Genomic DNA, 25,313 nt, shown 5'->3' on the forward strand with positions numbered 1-25,313 from the left:
GGCCCCATGCTCTTCATAATTAGGACTAATCCCTGGCAGCATAGTGCATGATATTCTGTGCCCTAGTGCATATTGGTACAGCCCACAATATCCTCTGGGCAGCTGTTATCTAAGGCATGCAAATACATCATGATGCTATATTTTATATTTGGGATTTGTAAAATTAAGTCATTGACCCTAAAATGTAATGAAAACCAAATCTATTGTCTTCCACTTATAAAACACAAAATGCACTTTCACCATTGTAATATTTTTATTATTATTATTTTATTTTATTTTATATAGAAAAAACAAACCATGTTGAACCCGCTTAGCACACGTACTGTAGTTGGACATAACGCAATGTGTGTGCATTGTGTGTCTGTGAGGGGATTTCCTCAAATATCATATGAGGATCAGTGCCATATACACTGCAGGCATGCAGGGCTGTGTACAGTTGGCAGTATACAGATTTTTCTCCATGTCCGTCCCCTCATTGTTCTCTCAGGGTTCATGGTGAGTATCACTCTATGCCCACCATGCTGTGTCCGCTACACTTTTGGCACAAAATAAAAGAATAAGTGTTTTCAAGGCGTCAGCAGGCAATTTCTTCCAGTGTTCCCAGCGTGGCCTGCAGTGGTACCGTCACAGTGTGGCTAATGGTTTCTGAATGGTTTGGCATGTTATCACAGGTACTCTGGATGATGAAAAAACACAGGTTGTTAAACAATTGTTACTATGGGCCAGATGTACTAAGCCTTGAAAAGTGATAAATATCACGGTGATAAAGCACCAGCCAATCGGCTCCTAACTGTCATTTTTCAAACACAGCCAGTGACATGGTAGTTAGGAGCTGATTGGCTGGCAGTTTATCACTGTGAAATTTATCACTTTTCATGCTTAGTACATCTTCCCCTGTATAAGCTATTTATCAACTGTTTTCATACAAGGGGGGGCAGATGTACTAAGCCTGGAGAAGTGATAAAGCAGTGATACATACAAGGTGATAACGCACCAGCCAGTCAGCTCCTAACTGTCATTTTTTCAAATTTGTAATGATTTGCTGGTGCATTATCACCTTGCACTTATCACTTCTTTATCCCTTCTCCAGGTTAATACATCTGCCCTTATATCTGCAGAATAATGTATTGCAAAAGCAGCCCCTATAGAAACCTATGTGGGCTGCATTGTTGCTGAATTTACCAAGCTTCAGAATATAAAGCATTCTGAAGCTTGGTCACCGTAGCTAACAGCATCTGGAGATTTGGATTAGCCACTTTAGTCTATGGGCTACAGATCACATAAAGTACCTGGAGAAGGATCCATAGCATCTCTCATTGGACATGCACAGTGGTGTGCCTGCACCCAGAATATAAATGTAAAGTGATAGCTATTGTGTTTACTTTAAACCAGTGGTTCCCAAACTGGGTGCCTAGGAATCCTGGGGTGCTGCAGACCACTAACAGGGTGCCATAGTTTGATGGTTCAGTACCAAATCAAAATATTATTTATAGTCAATATAATAGGCAAAACCAGTGCCAGCAGCTGTCAATCATAAAATAAATGTATAAAAAGAAGCACAACCCCACATAATTCAACCTAAGGATGACAAGTAAGGACATTTTACTGAAATTATAATCTTTTACAGAATTTCTCATTAAGAACCTTTTGGCCAGGATGGGTATGATTGACAGGCGGGCAGGATGCCGTTGTCAGTATACTGAATGCCGGAATCCCGACAATTGAAATCCAGACAGGAGTGAGCTAGGGCTATTCTCCCCTCTCCCCTACCCCCTAACCTTCCCTTTCCGTAGCTTAACCCTAACCTCCCTTTTGGTGCCTAAACCTACCCATCCCCCATTGGTGCCTAACCCCAGGGCCGAAACTAGGATTTCTGTCACCCGGGGAAAGGCATTTGGTGCCCGCCCCCCAAAGCCACCCCCCCAAAACAAAACAACCCTGTTATACTAAAATAATTAGATTAGCAAACATTTTTAAAAAAGGGAATACTATTGGACAATATTCCCCTATGTGCCTCAAATGCCCTATGCGTCACATGCACCTCCAGCAGCGTGTTCCACTACATTGTACTATATCACTGCACTATATCATAACACTTCATCACTGCACTACATTCCCCTATCCACTGCACTACTATAATACATCCCCCTACATGCTGAACTACATCACTACACTACATGCCCCTATACACTGCACTACATACCCTATATGCCACACTACATCCCCTTATATGCTACACCACATCAGTGCACTATATGCCCCTATATACTTCAATACAGTACTACACTACGTACCCTATATGGTGCACTACATCACTACACGACATGCCCCTATACACTGCACTACATACCCTATATGCTACACTATATCACTACACTACATCCCCTTATATGCTATACCACATCAGTACACTACATGCCCCTATATACTTCAATACATTACTACACTACATACCCTATATGGTACACTACATCACTACACTACATTACCTTATATGCTTCACCACATCAGTGCACTACATGCACCTATATACTGCAATACAATACTACACTACATACATCCCTACACTACATCCCCTATATGCTACACCAAATTCCCCCATCTGTGAGGTAAAGCGGAGGTTGATACTGCCAACTGGGAGCACAGTGCCAATAATAAAGTCTGTCTTTAAACTCACCACAAAGCTGCTGTAGTGATACTCTGTGAGATTTGGAGGTTGTCCAGGCTCTAAGTTTCCACTGTCAAGTGGATAGCTAGCAAAGTGAACCTTTGATTTCTGTAACATCGGTGACTGCACCTGTTAACAAGCATAAGCCTGGGGAAGTGTGTCCTCTCAATGTAGTGTAGCCTGCAGCTTGTTATCGGTTGGTGCTGGGCAGGCAGCTGGGATCATAGCCTGCTGAAAAACACAGCACCAACAGCTCACTTCTATCGTTTGCACGGTGCACCGCATGCTAGTCACAGCACTGCATGGCACAGAAGAGAGTTTAAGACAGTAGCTGGCATAAGAGAGATCCCAGGCACAGCGTCTGAGCCAGCTCTGGGCAGACAGGTGGGTGAGAGACACTGCCCCAGGAGCCGTCTGCTTTCTCACTGGAGCAGCACAGCACTGTTGGTAAAAAAAAAAACCTACTCCTCTGTAACTCCTCAGCACCCCCTCAGATCCTGCACCCGGGGCGCATGCCCCCTTAGCCTCCCCCTAGTTACGGCCCTGCTAACCCTAACCTCTTCCCTCCCGCAGCCTGACCCTAACCTCCCGAGGTGGCTCCTAAACATAACCCCCCCCCCCACACACACCCACACACACACACCCTTGGCCCTAAGCCTAACTCTCCTGCTATACTCACGGTTGGGATGCCGTCTGTCGGGATTCCGACATCAGTGTCCTGACCTTTTCAGGATTACGACATCGGGATTCCAGCGGCAGTATTCCAGCTGCTGGTATCATAAAAGCCGGCATCTTGACCAGATCCCCTTTTGGCCTAGTGGTGCAGTGAAATAAAAAACCTGATTCTCTAGGGCGCAGTTATTCAAGAAAGTTTGGGAACCATTGGTTTAAACCCTCAGGATCAGAGTATCTTGTTTGTCTTAACAGAAGAGAGTTATACATATCTATTTTTTCTCTTTTGTCCTAGGGGATACTAGGAATCCATTTGGTACCATGGGGTATAGACGGGTCCACTAAGAGCCATGGGCCCTATATTAGTTTGATTAGGTGTGCTGGCTCCTTCCTCTATGCCCCTCCTACCAGACTCAGTTTAGAAAATGTGCTCGGAGGAGCCGGTCACGTCTCTGGAAGCTCCTGAAGAGTTTTCTGCATTTATTTTCTAAGTTTATTATTTTCAGGCAGGACTGGATGGCACCAGCCTACCTGCTTCGTGGGACTTAGGGGGGGGGGGACACGGCCCAACCTCTCTCAGGGTTAATGGTCCCGTTCCCCGCTGACAGGATGTTAGCTCCTGAGGGAACTATTCGCAAGCCCCACCATGGCGAGCATACTTTCTCGCAGCACGCTGCCACCTCTAACAGAACCAGAAGAATGAAGAGTGGTGAGTACTAAGCCGGCGTCCTGGCTAGCAAGTCGCTGGCCATTATGGCGGCATGACGGTGGGCCGTGATGCCTGGAAGACTGGCAGGTGGGAGCCCTACTAAAATTCTTTAGTCACATCTGGACAAGATCGTGCCAGGATCGCTGGGTCATAGATCTTATATCCCAGGGCTACAGACTGGAGTTTCAGGAGCTCCCACCCCACAGATTTTTCAAATCAGGCATACCAGTTTCACAAGAGACAAGTATAACTTTACAGGACGCCATTCAAAAACTGGTACAGACCCAGGTCATTGTTCCAGTTTAACCTCATCTGCAAAACAAGGGGTACTATTCCAGCTTGTTTGTAGTACCGAAACCAGAACGGTTCGGTAAGACCGATTCTGAACCTCAAGTCGTTGAACCCGTACTTATGAGTGTTCAAATTCAAGATGGAGTCTCTGAGAGCGGTGATCTCAGGTCTAGAGGAGGGGGAATTCCTAGTGTCTCTGGATATCAAGAATGCGTACCTTCACATTCCGATCTGGCTGCCTCATCAGGCTTATCTACGGTTTGCACTGCAGGAATGTCACTACCAGTTCCAGGCCTTCCCATTTGGTCTCTCCACAGCACCGAGGGTGTTCACCAAAGTGATGGCAGAGATGATGTTTCTGGGGAGTGGCTGTTGGATAGCATTGGCCTCTCAACCAGACTACTCCTGGATCACGGGTGGATTCTGAACCTACCAAAATCTCACCTAGAACCAACACAGAAGCTTCCTTTCCTGGGAATGATACTGGACACAGAGTCTGAGATAGTGTTCCTTCCCTTAGAAAAGGCAATGGTAATCCAGTAGATGGTTCTGGCTGTCTTGAAGCCCGAATCTAAGTACATCTGTGCATCCACCTTCTGGGGAAAATGGTGGCTTCTTACGAGGTGCTTCATTACGGAAGGTGCTTCAGTACGGAAAGTTTCATGCGAGGCCCTTCCAGCTAGATCTGTTGGACAAATGGTCCAGATCGCATCTTTATATGCACCAGAGGATCCATCTGTCGCCAAAAGCCAGGATCTCCCTTCTGTGGCGGCTAAAGACTTCTCACCTAGTCGAGAGTTGGATGTTCGGGATCCAGAGTTGGATTCTGCTAACCACAGATGCAAGCCTCAGAGGTTGGGGAGCAGTCACCAGGGGTGCAGTTTCAGGGAAGATGGTCAAGTCAGGAAGTCGTCCTTCCAATAAACATCCAGGAACTCAGGGCTCATCTCTTCTTTAGAATCAGGCCATTCAGGTCCAGTCGGACAATGTGACGGCGGTAACATACATAAACTGACAGGGCAGAACAAAAAGCAGAGCCTCAATGTCAGAGATGTCAAGAATTCTCCTCTGGGTGGGAAAACATGCCGTGGCATTGTCGGCGGTCTTCATTCCGGAAGTAGACAACTGGGAAGCAGACTTCCTCAGCAGACACGACCTGCACCCAGGATAGTGGGGCCTTCACCAGGAAGTGTGCCGGTGGTTGACACGTTCATGGGGATATCCACAAATCGACATGATGGCCTCTTGACTCAACAAGAGGCTCAAGCGGTATTGTTTCACGTCGAGTGACCCACAAGCAGTGGTAGTAGATGCTCTGACAACTCCATGGGTCTACCAGCTGGTGTACGTGTTTCCTCCACTTCCTCTGATCCCAAGAAATCTAAAAAGACTAAAAAGGGAAAAGGTTCAAGCAATCCTCATTGCTCTGGACTGGCCACAAAGGGCCTGGTATGCGGAACTTCTTGAGATGCTACTCGAAGATCCGTGGCCTCTACCTCATAGAGAGGATCTTCTGCAACAGGGCTCGTTCATCTATCAGGACTTACCGCAGCTACGTTTAACGGCATGGAAGTTGAATGGCTAATTCTAGCCAGGAGAGGGATTCCTGACAAAGTCATCCCGACTATGATCCAAGCCAGAAAAGGGGTAACGGCTAAACATTACCACCATATCTGGAAGAAATATGTCTCTTGGTGTGAGAGCAGACAATATTCTGCAGTAGAATTCTATCTGGGATGTTTCCTGCTTTTTCTGCAGTTGGGAGTGGATGTGGGCCTATGTCTAGACTCCATAAAAGTCCAGATTTCAACCTTGTCTATTTTATTTCAGAAACAATTGGCTTCTCTTCCTGAGGTCCAGACGTTCTTGAAAGGTGTTCTGCACATACAGTCTCCCTTTGTGCCTCCCACAGGACCTTGGGATCTTAATTTGGTGCTGCAGTTCCTCCAATCGGACTGGTTTGAACCGATACAGGAGGCTGACGTAAAGTACCTTACGTGGAAGACCATCAGACTGTTGGTCTTGGCATTGTAAGGCGTTGTCTTACAAGAGCCCCTACCTAATTTTCCATGAGGACAGAGCTGAACGCAGGACTCGTCAGCAATTTCTTCCTAAGGTGGTGTCCGCGTTTCACATAAACCAACCTATTGTGGTTCCGGTTGTTACGGACACCTCTGCTACTTCAAAGTCCTTGGATGTGGTGAGGGCTTTGAAGGTGTATGTAAAGAGGACAGCTCATCACAGGAAATCTGACTCGCTGTTCGTTCTCTGTGATCCCAATAAAATTGGGTGTCTTGCTTCAAAGCAGTCAGCTGGATCAGGCCCACTATCCAGCATGTTTATTCCACGGCAGGCTTGCCGGTTCCAAAAACTGTACAGGCCCACTCTACTAGGTCGGTGGGTTCCTCTTGGGCGGCCGCCTGGAGGGTGTCTCAGCTTTACAGCTCTGACGAGCAGCTACTTGGTCAGGTTCAAACAAAGTTTTACAAGTTCGATACTTTGGCCTCTGAGGACCTTCAGTTTGGTCAGTCAGTTCTGCAGGAATCTCAGCACTCTCCCGCTCGGTTTGGGAGCTTTGGTACTTCCCCATGGTACTAAATGTATACCCAGTATCCCATAGGACGTAAGAGAAAAATAGGATTTCAATTACCTGCCGGTAAATCCTTTTCTCGTAGTCCATAGGGGATACTGGACGCCCGCCCAGTGCTTCATTTTTCCTGCACTGTTATTGGTTAAATACCGTTGTTTGGTTCAGCTGTTGCTTTTATGGTTTACAAGTTTTGGTTAGCATGGCTTTCTTCTTGTTATAGTTGTGCTGGTTCGAAATCTCACCACTTTCCTTTTCTATATCCTTCTCTCAAGGCATGTCAGTCTCCTTGGGCACAGTTTCCTAGACTGAGTCTGGTAGGAAGGGCATAGAGGGAGAAGCCAGCACGCCTAATCAAACTTCTATATTTCCCATGGATCCTAGTGTACCCATCTATACACCATGGTACTAAATGGAGTATCCCCTACGGACTACGAGAAAAGGATTTACCAGTAGGTAATTCAAATCCTATTTTAATCCTGATACATTGTTTACTAAAATGTTTCAATTCACAATAAAGGTACAGGTTTTTCTAACAGCAGCTCCCAGTGATTCATAACTAAAGGGGCCCATACATCAGCAATTAATTGGACTATTTCCCTGATTCCATCCCAAAAAATAATCAGAATCAGTTAGTCAGAGATTTTTAACTTACTACATTTTGCTGATCCACCGAGAAATCAATGATCATTGCAGTACACTGATCGGCGAGTCAAATAGCCAATCCATATATCAGATTGACATCAGGGAATTGGGGATATAACTGTTAGATGTATGGACTGCATAACACCCCAATGTCAGTTTTCAGGCTATCATGGATCAGTCAGAATAATGTGATTCTGCCTATTAAAGTACACATTCCAGCATAGGTAACAGGTGTTTAGTGTTTTAGTCCCTTTCAGTATTTGAGTTAGTCGTTGCTTATGGATAGCATTATCTCATAGGAAGTACTGTTATCTTAGTAGGGCTGTCCAATCACTTATCTATATTGAAGTATATCTAGTTGTTTATATGGGACTAGGATTTTGGACCCGTTATACAGCAGGTCTCTAGTATCATGCCCATCATTCCCCATTCCACATCTTAGATCTTACTGTCTCTAGTCTCTGGCCCCCTCACCTACCTGTCTCTGTGTATTTTATCTTTGCCCCCCTTACTGTCCCTCATCTCTGTCTACCTCACCTCACCCCTCCAATCTCCATGTCTCTCATCTCTGTCCCTGTCACCTCCACCGTTGTCTCTCATCTCTAGCCCCTCCATCCTCCTACTTACTCATCTCTGTGCACTTCAATCCGCCATCTCAAACTTTCTCATCAATGTCTTTAATGTCAATCTCTCCTATCTCCCCTTCTTCCTTCACCCTTGTCAGTCTCTCTCATCTCTGTCCCCAATCTCTTCCTGAGACCCAAGCATGACCCTCCCCTGCTGTAAGTACCTGCAGTTGACCTCCTGCTTTTGCAAGCCCCAACCCCCTCACTGACTGTAGGTGCTGGAAGAAGGAAATAGTCCTCCTCTAACAATGCTAAGGGGAGTGAGTTTGTGTGCCTGGGTAAACTCCTGGCTAATGAGTCTGCCATTCGTCTTATCCGCCGACCTATATAATGATTGGGAAGTGCATACACATTTACCAGTTGACCACGTGATGTGTTGCGCCTGATGTCACAACTGAGCGGGCATTTAAATGTGTCTGTCCAGCTGAGATATCAGTCACCAGTGATGCAGTAAGTGTACGGGCAGTCACAGACCACCTGTACACACGGGCAGATGTGCTGATATATCTGTAGATATATCGGCTATTGGTTGTGCTGCAGGAACAACGCGATATGTCTGAACTATGTCATCCACAGACGTATCGGGGGTACGCATCCGCCAACAGGCTTGCAATACCCAGTGTGTACCCAGCTTAAGTCTGCCAGCCAGTGAGAACTGTGAGGGGAAGGATGAGGTGGGGTCTTCCTGCAGCTGGACACATATTTTAGGAGATTATATAATAGATACAGGCCCACGTGCATGTGTACTCAGTATACAGCATCATTAAGAGCTAAGTGTTGATACAAGAAGATCACAGGATAGGTATAGTTGTATTTCTGTTTTCAAAATTGTACACACTATAGCAATATTAGTTGCCACTGCAATGCATGGGGCTGTTGGGAGATTTCACCTAGTAATCACCATATGCTTATTCCCTTCCTGTTTTCTATATGAATACCTTTAGTATACTGTAGGTCTTAATTAAGTTAAGTTCCATTGGTTTTCCTACATAATGATTTGTGGAAGAGGTATTATCCTTACTTCTGATGAGTATGGCAGAAAAGTATATCCTAGTTATTATAACCTTATGTCACAACACAGTTCAGTATTGGGTCCTAGCAAGCATGATCTCTCGTTACTGAGATAGCGAGGTGTACAAATCCATGCTTCATGACCAGTCACTATGATTGCCTAAGGGCCAGAGGAATGCTCAGCGAATGGCAGTGCATGATTTACTTAGCCCTGCTCTAACAACCCATGCATAGTAAAGGTAACTAATGTGGTATTAATGAAATCACAGGATCAGTGTCGGACTGGGGCATGAATGGCCCACCGGGGGGATGCAGTGATAGGGGCCCATACTCAGGGATGTGATCAGCCTCCACAGTGGCTTGAAATGCACAATAGTCTAGTGCAGTGTAATGCAACATATCTACCATGTATAATACAAGTGCACAGTCTGGAACCTGATCCCTAGAGGAAAGAGTGGGTCCTCAGGCACTGGGCCCCACCGGTGGTTTCCCCTGTACCCCTGTGGGGCCAGTCCGACCCTGCACAGGAGCCATTGAGCCAATTCAGAAATACTAATGGTTCCTATCTTTTGAGAGTGCTTTTCTTGTCACTGGATACACACCTTTTCTTGCTCCACAAAAATTCATTCTGGCTCCTAGATTGTATTTTGCCTCTCCTTAAATGAAAGGATTATGTTATCAATAAATTTCTGGGGGTTATTTCAAAATTGTAAAGCTGCAGTAACCCTAAACAACAATCTGCTTAGTTTCCCCTACTGCAAGTTAGACAATGAAAGTTCTCTTTGATGGCCTGATAAGGGTTACCTTTTAATTCCTCATTTACATAATCTAGCATAAGAAGGTGCTTAAAAAAGAATGTTCCAAATCCAAGCAATGATTTGTATAGAAATGTGGCTGCTATGAACGGTAAGATCATGCATGATGGTTTTAAAGCTGCATGTTGAGGCACTGCCTGACCTTACATGTTTCATCCTGTTCTTATATGGCAACCTCTTTATCACAGGAACAGTATGTGACTTTTTTATGTATAAGCCATCCTCACTGCTGTCTGTCCACCCAATCATATCCATCGTTGAGCAAAAACTTACCATATCCTCTGCACGTCCTCCTTCCTCATTCTCCCTGCCCAGCAGATCTAACAGCTTCTCCTTAATCAGCTAGGAACCAACAATATTGAGCAAGTCAGTATTAGAAAGGGATTTCAACATTTCCAGACAATATTGGGGCAAAATATACCACATGCTGTCCCCAATTCACACAAACCCCTCCCTAATCCACCAAATCACACCCATTTTATTTTGATAATTTGATAATTATATGAATATGACTATATGCTTTCTAGGATAACAAGAAACCCACACGGTCCATCACAGGTACATGTAAGGATGGGGTTATTCTAAACAAGAAGAAAACAAATTGAGAGGCATGGATTGGATCACTAGTCGGATCCTTGTAGTGCCATAGTGGAGGGTCTTGGGGTGCTTCCAGGCGAGTTGGCTGTCAGTTTAGATATAAATAAATGTATGACCCAAAGTAGATGCTATTATCATCTAGTGTAGGAGCACCAGAGCTGAGACGCCTTGATGTTGTTGGTGGCTTACCATGTGTGTAATGTATGTAACTGAGGGCCTTATTCAGGTTTGCTAGCAAACTAAAAACGCACAATAATGAACAAAACCATGTGCACTGCAGGTGGGGCAGATGTAACATGTGCAGAGAGATTTACATTTGCGTGGGGTGTGTTTAAACTGAAATCTAAATGTCAGTGTAAAAATAAATCAGTCAGTATATTTACTCTGCATAGAAACAATTTAACCCACCCAAATCTACATTTCTCTGCACATGTTACATCTGCCCCACCAGAATGGTTTTGTCCATTAGTGTGCTTTTTTGGTTTGCTAACAAACCTTAATAACCCCCTGAGATCTTGGTTTGGTAACAAACCTTAATTACCCCCTGAGACCTCTGCATTGCTATTATCATGTTCTGTAGGATGTATTGTGTGTTTCTTTTGCCGGTCTATCTAGTATGGTGTCTACTCTATAGGAATGTTTGAGTCTGAAATGCAACCCTGAAATGTATTGACTCTTTGTTGCACACCACATTCCCTTTTACATCATAGGGTTTATATTTAAAAACCGGGTACAGAAATATTTCAAGTAGTCTTCTTTCCTTACAAAAACATTCAAAGAAATGTCACACAGCTTTCACAGATTTAATACAGCTTCTAAAAAATGCACTGTACAAAATCACCTGAAATGTAAGATTTTTATTAGTCTTTTTAAATTAATGAATTCCAGTGTGTAAAGCTTAAGGGTCACATTCAGTTTTAGGGCCTGATGTTGCCCATCATATATATCCCTAGTTTCTGTCCCTTTACCATAATAAAGTTTGTTTTATTCTGCTAGTTTTATCTTAAACTTTGACAATGAAGTTCATTTATTTAAAAAATATTTAAATTGATTTTACCCACATATGGGGCTGATTCAGACATATATCTACTGATGTCCCATCTCCACCTACACCCTGCTAATAAGTACGGAAGTCAGCCAACACCCCCGCAAGAAGGAAGAGTTCCATGCACCCAGTTACAGCCCAGGAACGCCCATTTCATAGCCAGTGCGGTCTGTCCATGGATAGATCAATCCATACGCTTTAGCAATCTCCATCCGGGTGTGGAAACCAGATCTATAATATGCTCAGAAGCGTTTCTTTCTGTACGCTGAAATCCGCACGATCTGAGTGCATTGTGACTTGCGTGTAACTCAAAATCAGTCCCTTGGTGCACTGAAAAAAACTAATTTAGAACTTGGCTTTGGGTGAAGAATGCTTCTAATGGTGTCACCATTAGCCTTTGTCCGTCATCCTCTGCCGCCTCCTGTCACTCTCTACCCATCACCCTTTGCCTCTCCCCATCATCCTCTCCTTGTCACCTACTGCTTCTCCTGGTCACCCTCTCGCCAGGTCAACCCATCTAAGCTCTCACGCTAAGCCTTCACTCATCTTACCTGCATCTGATTGCCCCATTGCTATCCACTTATGGCTATTCAGCACCAATTAATACGCATTCAACTCTGAAACACTTGTAAATACATGCACCTTGCTCCAAAGTATGTGCATTTGCTACAAATCAAAAGATCGATCTGCACACCTCTAAAAAAAAGGCCCTAAATGAGCACATGTTTTTTAGAACTTTACAAAATGTCACATTATTGTTAAATATGTCTCAAGATTCCTTACTTCACCCTCATTTGTCACCTGGAATTCAAAAAGTGGCACCATTTAAATGTTTGTACCATTTTGTTTTCTAATTGGTGTTATCCGACTCTTCCCATGTATAGCATGACTTTATAATATTCTCCCCATACAGCATGTAGTTAAAAAAAATATCTAACACCTAACAGAGAAATTCACCCTTTTATAGCACAAAGACCCTCATTCCGAGTTGTTCGCTCGCTAGCTGCTTTTAGCAGCCGTGCAAACGCTAAGCTGCCGCGCTCTGGGAGTGTATTTTAGCAGAAGTGCGAACGAAAGGATCGCAGAACGGCGGCAAAATATTTTCAAGCAGTTTCAGAGTAGCTGCAGACCTACTCCTTCCTTGCGATCACTTCAGTCTGTTTAGTTCCTGTTTTGACGTCACAAACACGCCCTGCGTTCGGCCAGCCACTCCCCCGTTTCTCCAGGCACGCCTGCGTTTTTGCCTGACACGCCTGCGTTTTTTTGCACACTCCCAGAAAACGGTCAGTTACCACCCAGAAAAACCCACTTTCTGTCAATCACTCAACGATCAGCAGTGCGACTGAAAAGCGTCGCTAGACCTTGTGTGAAACTACACAGTTTTTTGTGAAAGTACATCGCGCGTGCGCACTGCGGCCCATACGCATGCGCAGAAATGCCAAATTTAAGCCTGATCGCTGCGTTGCGAACAACGGCAGCTAGCGATCAACTCGGAATGACCCCCAAAGTACAGTACAGCTACACTATCCCCCATACAGCAACATTATGCCGTTTACAGCACTGTGTGTAGTTGTATTTTCATGAATCATCACCTATTTTCATTACCAGGGTAATTTACCAAGGATAATCGCGTGTAATTGCCTTTATTCCATTTAAACCGGGTAACTCCTTTCTATCTTCTGTATTTTAGCATGCTAAATGGTGATATTGAAATTAAATTTGTATAGAAAGCAAAGTGCAAACAAAATGATGGCCGCTGTGCATAATCAATAACCAATGACTGTATGCAGGGACGGACTAAAATACATTACTAGCCTTGTTTCACAACATACCGCCATACCATTTAAAAAGAAAAAAAGTTTTGTTCATTTAGAAATAGTTTTTCCAAACATATCCTGCTAATTGTATACTAAAAAGAATGACTTAATTTCCATATTTTACAGAGACAAGGTATATATTACTTATTTTGTGTGTGATTTTGGTGCTTCACATAGTAATGTAGCCTAAAAGCAGAATAATTACATGATGATTAGTGTAAAGCAGCCAGATAGAGGCAGTGATGGGTAGAGAGTGACAGGGTACGGTGCTAATTGCATAGATTGCCGGTAAAGACACCTGTCAAGGTCACATGTAAAAGAACTGATGATTTCTGCTTGTCTATTAATAGGTATATGGATTTCAAATTATGTTTGTCTTGGTTCTTATGTGGTAATTCACACTGCCAAATTGAACTGCATGTGATTTGTACACAAACCTATGTGGAAATCCATTTTGGATACCATTCCTTTTGTTGTCACCGCTGTCTTTTTGTGCACCATGTCCTAGATATACAGTAGGTACGGTATGTAGGCAGATCAGACAGGGCAACAGAAGGCATGAGCAGTGTTATTATTCACCTCATAGATGTAATCAAACAGCTCCAATATAGTCAGGATACTGGCTCCTATAAACAGTGCCATCTGACCTCCAATGTCACCTGTGGGTGCGGATGGGACAGTGTCAGTGAATCCAGATGATACATTCAGTCTAAAAATCAAGTCTAGAAACAAATTCATAGAATGGATACGAAAGCCATTTGTTTTAAATTAGGGAATGATTTTATTATTATAATGGGATAACCCTCCTGCAACTCTTTAATCACATTGCTTTTTCTTTCTACTTTTCCTGTATGTACATCAAATTGTTTGTGCTCAGGGCCTGATTCTGATTTGGAAGCAAAGCAAAGAAAAACAGCAAGTAAATTATGTCTGGATCAAACCATGTTGCAATGCAAGGGGAGCAAATACATGTAGCCCACAAAAGTTAGCTTTATTTCTCATACGCCCTAGAGGATGCTGGGGACACTTCAAGAACCATGGGGTATAGACGGGATCCGCAGGAGACATGGGCACTTTAAGACTTAGAAGGGGTGTGAACTGGCTCCTCCCTCTATGCCCCTCCTCCAGACTCCAGTTTAGAATCTGTGCCCAGGCAGACTGGATACACAACTGAGGAGCTCAGTTTTCTCGGAAAAGACCTTATGTTAGGTTTTTTATTTTCAGGGAGGCTGCTGGCAACGGTCTCCCTGCATCATTGGACTTAGGGGAGAGAAGTCAGACCTACTTCTAGGGAGTTTCAAGGCTCTGCTTCTTGACTACAGGACACCATTAGCTCCTGAGGGTTTGGAACACTAGGTACGCCTAGGGGTTCACTCCCAGAGCCCGCCGTCACCCCCCTTGCAGAGCCAGAAGTCAGAAGACAGGTGAGTAGAAGAAGATAGACTTCAGTGACGGCTTTCTGAGGTACCGCACAGCGATCGCGCTGCGCGCCATGCTCCCATACACAGCGGCACTGCAGGGTGCGGGGGGGGCGCCCTGGGCAGCATTATAACACCTCTTTAAAGGATGGCAGAGTGATATTGAAGTGCCTTAGCACTAAATTCATACCCCCGCCGGCATTATTTGTTTGAAAAAGAGCGGGCTGAAGCACGCCATGTAGTGGGCGGGGCTTAGCCCTCACAGCTCTCATCAGCGCCATTTTCTCTCCAGGAGCTGCAGAGACGCTGGTCCTTCCTCACCACTGCTATTATCAAGTAACAGGGTGCAAAACGGAGGGGGGGCACAGCAAATTTGGTGCAAAATTAAGTGATTGTAAAGCGCTGCAGCGTCTGAGGCATTATATATAAGGTTTCAGAACCAGGACAGGCGCTGGGTTGTGAGCTGGCAAACTCCCTCTGTGTTTCTCTGACAGGCTTTACTGTGGGTCTGTCCCCCCTTTTAGCCCAGTGTGTCTGTGGGTGTCAGTACAGGTCTGTCGGCATGTCTGAGGCGGAGTGCTCTTCCCAGGAGGAGACTGTGTTGGGGGCAGAAACGGCTGTGGGAGTGACCCTGTCGGCACCGCCGACTCCTGACTGGGTAAATGTGTTGAATGCTTTGAATGCTAATGTGGCTCTTATTAATAAGAGATTAGCTAAATCTGAGTCTCAGAATCAGGTATGGAAAATAACTGTGGAGGATGTGTTATCACAGGTATAGACCCCCTCAGGGTCACATAAACGTTCGTTTGCGCAGTTAGCAGACACAGATACCAACACGGAGACTGACTCCAGTGTCAACTATAGTGATACCAGATTAGACCCAAAATTGGCAATGAGCATTCAGTACATGATTGTGGCAATAAAAGACGTATTGCATATCTCCGAGGACCCTGCTTATCCTGATACTAGGGTCTGTATGTATAAGGGAAAGAAACCTGAGGTAACGTTTACTCCCTCTCATGAACTGAATGCCCTTTTTAAAAAAATGTGGGAAAATCCTGACAGAAAGTTTCTGATTCCCAAAAGGATTCAAATGGCGTATCCGTTCCCCTCTGGGGCTAGAGAAAAGTGAGAGTCACCTCCCATTGTAGACAAGGCGCTGTCACGTGTGTCTAAAAAGGTGGCTTTACCGTCTCCTGACACGGCAGCCCTTAAGGATCCTGCGGATCGTAGATAGGACAATACGCTGAAATCCATTTACGTCACCACAGGTACACTACTTAGACCAGCTATTGCATCTGCATGGGTGAGTAGTGCTATCGAAAAATGGGCAGATAACTTGTCATCTGATATAGATACCCTGGACAGGGATACCATCCTTTTAACGCTGGCTTATATCAGGGACGCTGCAGCCTACCTAAAGGAAGCGGTGAGAGATATTGGCGTCTTGGGATCAAGGGCCAATGCCATGGCAGTCTCAGCTAGGAGGGCATTGTGGATTCATCAATGGAATGCTGATGCTGACTCTAAGAAAGCTATGGAGTCTCTACCGTATAAAGGTGGTGTATTGTTTGGTGAAGGTCTTGCTGAGCTAGCATCTACGGCTACCGCGGGTAAGTCGTCGTTTTTGCCTTATGTTCCTCCACAACAAAAGAAAGCGCATCACTTGCAGATGCAGTCCTTTCGGCTGAATAAATACAAAAAAGGCCGAGGTTATTCCTTCCTTGCTAATAGAGGAAGAGGAAAAGGTGAAATGATCTCCGGCCGTGGCAGGTTCTCAGGAGCAGAAGTCCTCCCCGGCTTCTGCCAAATCCACCGCATGACACTGGGGCTCCTCTGCGGGAGTCCGCACCGGTGGGGGCACGTCTCAAGCTCTTCAGTCAATTCTGGGCTCGTTCGGCCCTAGACCCGTGGATTTTAGAAATAGTGTCCCAGGGGTACAAACTGGAGCTTCAAGACGTTCCCCCTCAATGTTTTTTCAAATCAGCCTTATCAGCTTCTCTTCCGAACAGGGAGGTAGTATGCGATGCAATACAAAAGTTGTGTCTGAATCAAGTCATTGTCAGGGTTCCCCCGGCACAACAGGGAGAAGGCTTTTATTCAAGCCTGTTTGTGGTCCCGAAGCCGGACGGCTCAGTCAGACCAATTCTGAACCTAAAGTCCCTCGATCTTTACCCGAGAAAATTCAAATTCAAGATGGAATCTCTCCGAGCAGTGATCTCCAGTCTCGAGGTAGGGGATTTCATGGTGTCGGTCGACATAAAGGATGCCTACTTACACATCCCCATATATCCTCCGCATCAGGCTTACCTGAGGTTTGCTACTCAGGATTGTCATTACCAATTTCAGACGTTGCCGTTTGGTCTGTCCACGGCTCCGAGGATTTTCACCAAGGTAATGGCGGAAATGATGGTCCTCCTTCGCAGGCAAGGAGTCAAGATTATCCCGTACCTGGACGATCTCCTGATAAAGGCGAGATCCAAAGACAAGCTGGAGCAGGACATTGCGCTCTCCCTGACAGTGCTGCAACAACATGAAACCTGCCAAAGTCACAGTTGAATCCGACGAAGTAGCTGTTGTTTTTGGGAATGATTCTGGACACGGAATTACAGAGAGTTTTCTTCCAGAAGAGAAGGCTCTGGAAATTCAGAGTTTGGTAAAACAAATTCTGAAACCAGCGAGAGTATCAATTCATCAATGCACTCGGTTGCTGGGGAAGATGGTGGCGGCCTACGAGGCCATTCAGTTTGGCAGATTCCATGCCTGAGTGTTTCAGTGGGACCTATTGGATAAGTGGTCCGGATCCCATCTGCACATGCACCGGAAAATAGTCCTATCCTCCAAGACCAGAATCTCACTCCTGTGGTGGCTGCACAGTTCTCACCTCCTAGAGGGACGCAGGTTCGGGATCCAGGACTGGATCCTAGTAACCACGGATGCGAGTCTCCGAGTCTGGGGAGCAGTCACACAGGGGGAAACCTTCCAGGGAAAATGGTTAAGCCAGGAAGTTTGTCTACACATAAACGTTCTGGAGTTAAGGGCCATTTACAACGGCCTTCTTCAAGCGGAACATCTTCTTCGCGATCTGCCCGTCCTAATACAATCAGACAATATAACAGCAGTGGCGCACATAAACCGCCAGGGTGGAACAAAGAGCAGGGCGGCAATGGCAGAGGCCACAAAAGTTCTCAGCTGGGCGGAAAGACATACAAGCGCTTTGTCAGCGGTCTTCATTCCAGGAGTGGACAACTGGGAAGCAGACTTCCTCAGCAGACACGATCTCCATCCAGGAGAGTGAAGTCTTCATCAAGAGGTCTTCACAGAAGTGACAAGTCTTTGGGGAATTCCTCAAATAGACATGATGGCGTCTCGCATCAACAAGAAACTTCAGAGATATTGTTCCAGGTCGAGGGACCCTCAAGCAATAGCGGTGGACACGCTGGTAACACCATGGGTGTTTCAGTCGGTGTACGTGTTTCCTCCGCTTCCATTCATTCCAAAGGTGCTAAAGATCACAAGAAGAACATAGGTTCAGGTGATCCTCATTGCTCCGGACTGGCCAAGGAGGGCTTGGTATCCAGATCTTCAGGAATTACTCATAAGAGATCCCTGGCCTCTTCCTCTTCGAGAGGATCTGTTACAACAGGGGCCGTGCGTGTACCACGACTTACCGCTGCTACATTTGACGGCTTGGCGGTTGAACGCCGGATCCTAGCCCGAAAGGGTATTCCCAATGAAGTTATTCCCACACTTCTTCAGGCTAGGAAAGGAGTGACGTCTAAACATTATCACCGTATTTGGAGGAAATATGTGTCTTGGTGTGAATCCAAGAAGCCTCCTACGGAAGAATTTCAGCTAGGGAGTTTTCTCCATTTCCTGCAAGCAGGTGTGGATGCGGGCCTAAAGTTAGGCTCGATTAAAGTACAAATTTCGGCCTTATCGGTTTTATTTCAAAAACAATTGGCCTCCTTTCTGGAAGTTCAGACTTTCGTGAAAAGAGTTTTGCACATCCAACCTCCCTTTGTGCCCCCAGTGGCACCATGTGATCTTAACGTGGTGTTGCATTTTCTTCAATCACATTGGTTTGAACCTTTACAGAAGGTTGAGTTGAAATTTTTCACGTGGAAAGTGGTCATGCTATTGGCCTTGGCACCCGCAAGGCGGGTGTCTGAGTTAGCGGCTTTGTCTCACAAGAGTCCTTATTTAATCTTCCATGAAGATAGAGCTGAGTTGAGGACTCGTCAACAATTTCTGCCGAAGGTGGTTTCATCGTTCCACATGAACCAGCCTATTGTGGTACCAGTGGCTACTGACGCCTTCGCGGAGTCAAAATCCCTCGATGTTGTCAGGGCCTTGAAGATTTATGTCGCCAGAACGGCTCAACTTAGGAAAACAGAGGCTCTGTTTATCCTGTATGCTGCCAACAAGCTTGGAACGCCTGCTTCCAAGCAGACTATTGCGCGCTGGATCTGTAATACGATTCAGCATGCTCATTCTACTGCTGGATTGCCGTTACCGAAATCAGTAAAGGCCCACTCTACCAGGAAAGTGGGCTCCTCCTGGGCGGCTGCCCGCGGAGTCTCGGCATTACAACTCTGCCGAGAAGCTACTTGGTCGGGTTCAAACACTTTTGCAAAATTTTACAAGTTTGATACCCTGGCTGATGAGGACCTCATGCTTGGTCAATCGGTGCTGCAGAGTCATCCGCACTCTCCCGCCCGTTCTAGAGCTTTGGTATAAACCCCATGGTTCTTGTAGTGTCCCCAGCATCCTCTAGGACGTATGAGAAAATAGGATTTTAATATCTACCGGTAAATCCTTTTCTCTTAGCCCGTGGAGGATGCTGGGCGCCCGTCCCAGTGCGGACTCTATCTGCAGTTATTAGTTATGTTTACACACGGGTTGTGTTATGTTGTAGTCAACCTGTTGCTGATGTTGTTCATGCCGTTGACTGGAGTTTTGTTTGATGCCATGTTGTACGGCGTGTTTGAGGTGTGAGCTGGTATGTGTCCCACCTTAGTTACCTATAAATCCTTTCCTCGAAATGTCCGTCTCCCTGGGCACAGTTTCTATAACTGGAGTCTGGAGGAGGGGCATAGAGGGAGGAGCCAGTTCACACTCCTTCAAAGTCTTAAAGTGCCCATGTCTCCTGCGGATCCCGTCTATACCCCATGGTTCTTGCAGTGTCCCCAGCATCCTCTACGGACTAAAAGAAAAGGATTTACCGGTAGGTATTAAAATCCTATTTTTTACACTGCATTTTGGATTTCAGTTTGGACACATGGTTGCCCAGATGCACAGTTATTTAATTTTTTTACTTTACTTCCAAATCAGTATCAGACATTCAGTTGCTTAAGTTATAACACAAATCATATGGGCAGTGGGCAGGGCCGGCGCTAACTGCTCAGCAGTGCAAAGCAGGGAGGCATCATAACGCAGATGCATCTCTCCCCACTCTGCATTACTACTAATGTACCCTGCTGCTGCCGGCTGCTTCGCCTGTCACACTGTATGACAGGCAGTGGCGCCGGCAGCTTGAACCCCTGTTCAGAACCCACTGCCCCATTTCCCTGATGCTGCCCCCATAACGCTTCGTCTCCGCCTAGGAAACGGAGTGTTGCCGCCCCCTCCCACCCCGTGAACACCTCTGGCTGATTGACAGGCAGAGCTGCTTTGCATTTACTGCAGATCACCTGCAGTAAATGCGGGTGCATGTGCAGGATGGGTCCTGCGCATGTGCCCACCAGGTGAATGCAAAAATGTTGGTTGGATCGATCCAACCTGAATTAGGCCCCATGTGTATAAGCAGCACTACAACTGTGGGCATTATGTGTATAAGCAGCACTACTGCTGTGGGCATTATGTGTTTAAGCTCTGCCACTACTGTGGGCATTATGTGTATAAGCAGCACTACTGCTGGCATTATGTGTATAAGCGGCACTTATGCTGTAGTCATAATGTGTATAAGTGGTGCTGCTACTGGACATTATCTGTATAATTGGCTCTACTGTGGGCATTATGTGTATAAGGGGCACTACTGTGAGCATTGTGTATAAGGGGCACTACTACAGTGAGCATTATGTATAAAGGGCGCTACTACTGTGGGCATTATGTGTATAGTTGACACTACTGTGGGCATTATGTGTAGAAGTGGAACTACTGCTGTGGGCAATATGTGTATAAGTGGCTCTACTATGCGCATTATGTGAATAAGTGACACATTACTGTAGGCATTGGGGGTAATTCAGAGTTGATCGCAACAGCAGCAAGTTTGTTAGCAGTTGGCAAACCCAGTTGCACTGCAGGGGGGGGGGGCAGATATAACATGTGCAGAGAGAGTTATATTTGGGTGGTTTATATTGTTTCTGTGCAGGGTAAATACTGGCAGCTTTATTTTTATACTGCAATTTAGATTTCAGTTTGAACACACCCCACCCACATCTAACTCTCTCAGCATATGTTATATCTGCCATGCACATGGTTTTGCCCAACTGCTAACAAATTTGCTGCTACGATCAGGTCTGAATTAGGCTCATTATGTGTGTAATGGGCACTATTACTGTGGGCATTATGTGCATAAGCGGCACACCTATTGTGGGCATTATGTATAAGCATCACTATTATTGTGGGCATTATGTGTATAAGTGCCACTTCTGTGGGCATTATGTATAAGGGGTACTACTACTAAGGACATTCTGTATAAGCGGCACTACTACTGGGGGCATTATGTGTATAAGCATCACTACTGTGGCATTGCGTGTATAAGTGGCACTATTACTGTGGGCATTATGTGTGTAATGGGCACTACTGCTGTGGCATTATGTGTATAAATGGCACTACTACTATGTGCATTATGTATAAGCAGCACTACTATTGTGGGCATTATGTGACACTTCTGTGGGCATTATGTATAAGGGGTACTACTACTAAGGACATTATATATAAGCGGCACTACTGTGGGCAATATGTGTATAAGCAGCACCACTGTGAGCATTATGTGTATAAGCAGCTCTACTGCTGTGGGCATTATGTGTTTAAGCTGTGCTACTACTGTGGGCATTATGTGTATAAGCAGCACTACTGTGGGCATTATGTGTATAAGCGGTGCTACTACTGTGGGCATTATGTGTATACTTTGCACTAATGCTGTGGGCATAATTTGTATAAGTGGTGCTGCTACATTGGCCATTATCTGTATGATTGGCACTGTCTGCATTATATGTATAAGGGGCACTACTACTGTGAACATTATGTTTGTAAGGGGCACTACTACAGTGAGCATTATGTGTTTAGTTGGCAATACTGTGATAATTATGTCTATAAGTGGAACTACTACTGTGGGCAACATGTGTATAAGTGGCACTACTGTGGGCATTATGTGAATAAGCGACACTACAACCAAGGGCATTATGTGTATAAGTGGCACTACAACATATGGTGTAATGTGAATAAGATTGTGCTATTGTGTGGCATAATTTGAAATGGGGGTACTATTGTGTACCCTTTCTTCCTTTTTTGGCCTGCTGTCCCTAAATTTATAGTTTGCAGTGGGGCACCTAACACCCTGGCAGTGGGCATTGGGTCATACTGTATTCATAGAGTATCTTTTTTGTTATCCACTCTAAAACATACCTTTTCATTTCATATAAATACTGTATATATTTAAAACAAAATCACCAGATTCCGTACATAAACATAAAGAATTATATAAAGTCAAAGTTGCAGAAGGGCATATACTGTACAATCATTTACAAGGCAAAACTGACCTTGTTTTGCTTTGCCACTTTAAAAATACAGACAGACTCTTAGGAATTTTCAAACAGCCTACATCTCGCAAACTATTAGATTTCTCTAACGTCCTAGTGGATACTACTCCCTTTCAGTTACAGATATGTACGAACTCACCAAGCAGCCCAGCCACCTCATATGCTTTTCTCTGCTCTATAATTTCATAATTCAAAGCTTCAAAGAACACATCCAGAACAAGGATATTCTCCCTGTATAGAGAGGAATAAAATGGACATGGTTAGCGGGAACCATTCTATAGGTTGATCCAATATTCAATCTGTTCATTTGCTAAGAAGTACTTTTGTCTCTAGTGAATGGATAGGCTGCTGCATTCATTGGTCATGCTGTGCCTTAGTCATGGCGCTAGCACCCAGTATATTGATAGACAGTATTATCATGAATCTGCCTACAAAATGACTCCTCTGAGCATGGGTGATGCTTTAAGTATTGATGACAATTCAGTGGCATATCTATAATGGGGTGTGGTATGGTATGCCGGCGGCTGGGCTCCCGGCGACCAGCATACCGGCGCCGGGAGCCCGACCGCCGGCATACCGACAGCGTGGCGAGCACAAATGAGCCCCTTGCGGGCTCGCTGCACTCACCACGCTACGTGCACAGTGGCGCGCCACGCTATTTATTCCCCCTCCAGGTGGGTCGTGGACCCCCACGAGGGAGAATAAGTGTCGGTATGCCGGCTGTCGGGATTCCGGTGCCGGTATACTGTGCGCCGGGATCCCGTCAGTCGGCATACTGAAGATCACCCCTATAATGGGTGCATTGCATACCCTGCACCCAAATCTTTACTTAGGGGATCATTCAGAGCTGATTGCTGGGCTGCTAATTTTGCTGTCCTGTGATCAGATAGTCGCCGCCTCCAGGGGGAGTGTAAATTCGCTGTGCAAGTGTGCAATCTCATGTGTAGCCGAGCTACAAAAATCCACTTTGTGCAGTCTGTGCGCAGTCCAGGACTTACTCCTCCAGTGCGATAGAATCAGGCTGATTGGGGCCGGAGCTGACGTCAGACACCCTCCCTGAAAACGCCTGCGTTTTTCCGGACACTCCCTGTAAACGCTCAGTTGCCACCCACAAATGGTCTCTTCCTGTCAATCACCTAGCAAATGCCCATGCGATCGGATATTTTGCACCATCCCGTCGCTGACAGGAGATACCAGTTGTTGTTGTCCAACACGCGTGCGCATTGCAGTGCATACGCATGCGCAGTTAGGACCTGATCACCCATTGTGCGAAAACGCACAGCAGCGATCAGATCTGAATGACCCCCTTAATCTCTACCCCTCCCGCTGGCTGGCCAGCTCCATATTTCTGAGGTAAATAACCAAAAATATGGCACGGTGCTATATTTCTGAAGATAAAGGCTTTGAAAAAGACTCTTGCAGATAGCTGTGCATGTGCCAATACCAATGGTTTTTTTCAGGAGTGAGGGCCCTATGGAGAGATGAACATGGGCACCCTCCAGTTAAAACATCCCTGTGACAAGTATGATTTTGTGCCATCTTCATTGTGTACAAGCTAAATGGCAGACATATGTGCTTCACAGTAGTATTACAGGTTGAGTATCCCTTATCCAAAATGCTTGGGACCAGAGGTATTTTGGATATCGGATTTCTCCGTATTTTGGAATAATTGCATACCATAATGAGATATCATGGCGATGGGACCTAAGTCTAAGCACAGAATGCATTTATGTTACATATACACCTTATACACACAGCCTGAAGGTCATTTTAGCCAATATTTTTTATAACTTTGTGCATTAAACAAAGTGTGTGTACATTCACACAATTCATTTATGTTTCATATACACCTTATACACACAGCCTAAAGGTCATTTAATACAATATTTTTAATAACTTTGTGTATTAAACAAAGTTTGTGTACATTGAGCCATCAAAAAACGAAGGTTTCACTATCTCACTCTCACTCAAAAAAGTCCGTATTTCGGAATATTCCGTATTTCGGAATATTTGGATATGGGATACTCAACCTGTATTTTGATACCCTAGATCAGTCGCTCCCAAACTTTTTTGAATCACGGCCATGACACTCAGTTTTAGAACCAAAGCCTAGATAGAACATACTTATGTTAAATTTCTGGATACTATTGTACAATATAAAAGCAAATGCGTAATAATATGCTGCACTCATGAAGAAAACAGCAGTCTTTACTAGGGAATTCAGAGTAATATCCTGCAGCAGTGCACATGTCTACCTGTTACAGTAGGTAATCATAAGCGAAGATATCAGTACCAGAGGGCCTTAACCCAACCATTCCAGAGGTACTACGCACTGACTTGAATTCACTAGTAAGACTGCTGTTTTTTTCATGTGGCTACAGTTTGTCATATTAGGCAGTTATTTTGTTGCTACAGCTTTCTTGTGTGCATTTAGAAACCATATGGTCTAGTATTTACTAAAGGTGCATACACACGGTGAAATATTGACTATCTTCAATTTTGACTTTGCGATTTCCCCTGAACTCTCCAGAGCCCTAAACCACCGATACTATCTTTACTTGAGATTTTGACTGTTAGATTTTGACTAAGTTCAAAGTTTGACTATACTATGTACAAGATTGTACACAATATAGTCAAGATTGATTT

The 25,313-nt window shown here is 45.0% G+C and overlaps 1 protein-coding gene across 3 annotated transcripts in view; it reads right to left on the reverse strand.

The window, feature by feature from the left end:
- Window positions 1–248: 248 nt before the first annotated feature.
- The window catches only part of ASIC2 (acid sensing ion channel subunit 2), a 1,301,501-nt gene continuing 1,276,436 nt past the window's right edge, over window positions 249–25,313 (reverse strand). For 2 of the 3 annotated variants that reach the window (XM_063959472.1, XM_063959471.1), the window contains exons 7-10: window positions 22,807–22,898; window positions 14,063–14,142; window positions 10,298–10,366; window positions 249–676 (exon numbers count right to left, since the gene is read on the reverse strand). In XM_063959472.1, coding sequence (XP_063815542.1) covers window positions 575–676; window positions 10,298–10,366; window positions 14,063–14,142; window positions 22,807–22,898 — 343 coding nt within the window. In that variant the 3' untranslated portion in view covers window positions 249–574. Of the gene's footprint in view, window positions 677–9,811; window positions 9,866–10,297; window positions 10,367–14,062; window positions 14,143–22,806; window positions 22,899–25,313 lie in introns of all 3 variants that reach the window. The other variant, XM_063959473.1, reaches the window with a different exon arrangement.

This window comes from Pseudophryne corroboree, chromosome 3 (genome assembly GCF_028390025.1).
Source record: "Pseudophryne corroboree isolate aPseCor3 chromosome 3, aPseCor3.hap2, whole genome shotgun sequence".
Taxonomy (NCBI): domain Eukaryota; kingdom Metazoa; phylum Chordata; class Amphibia; order Anura; family Myobatrachidae; genus Pseudophryne; species Pseudophryne corroboree.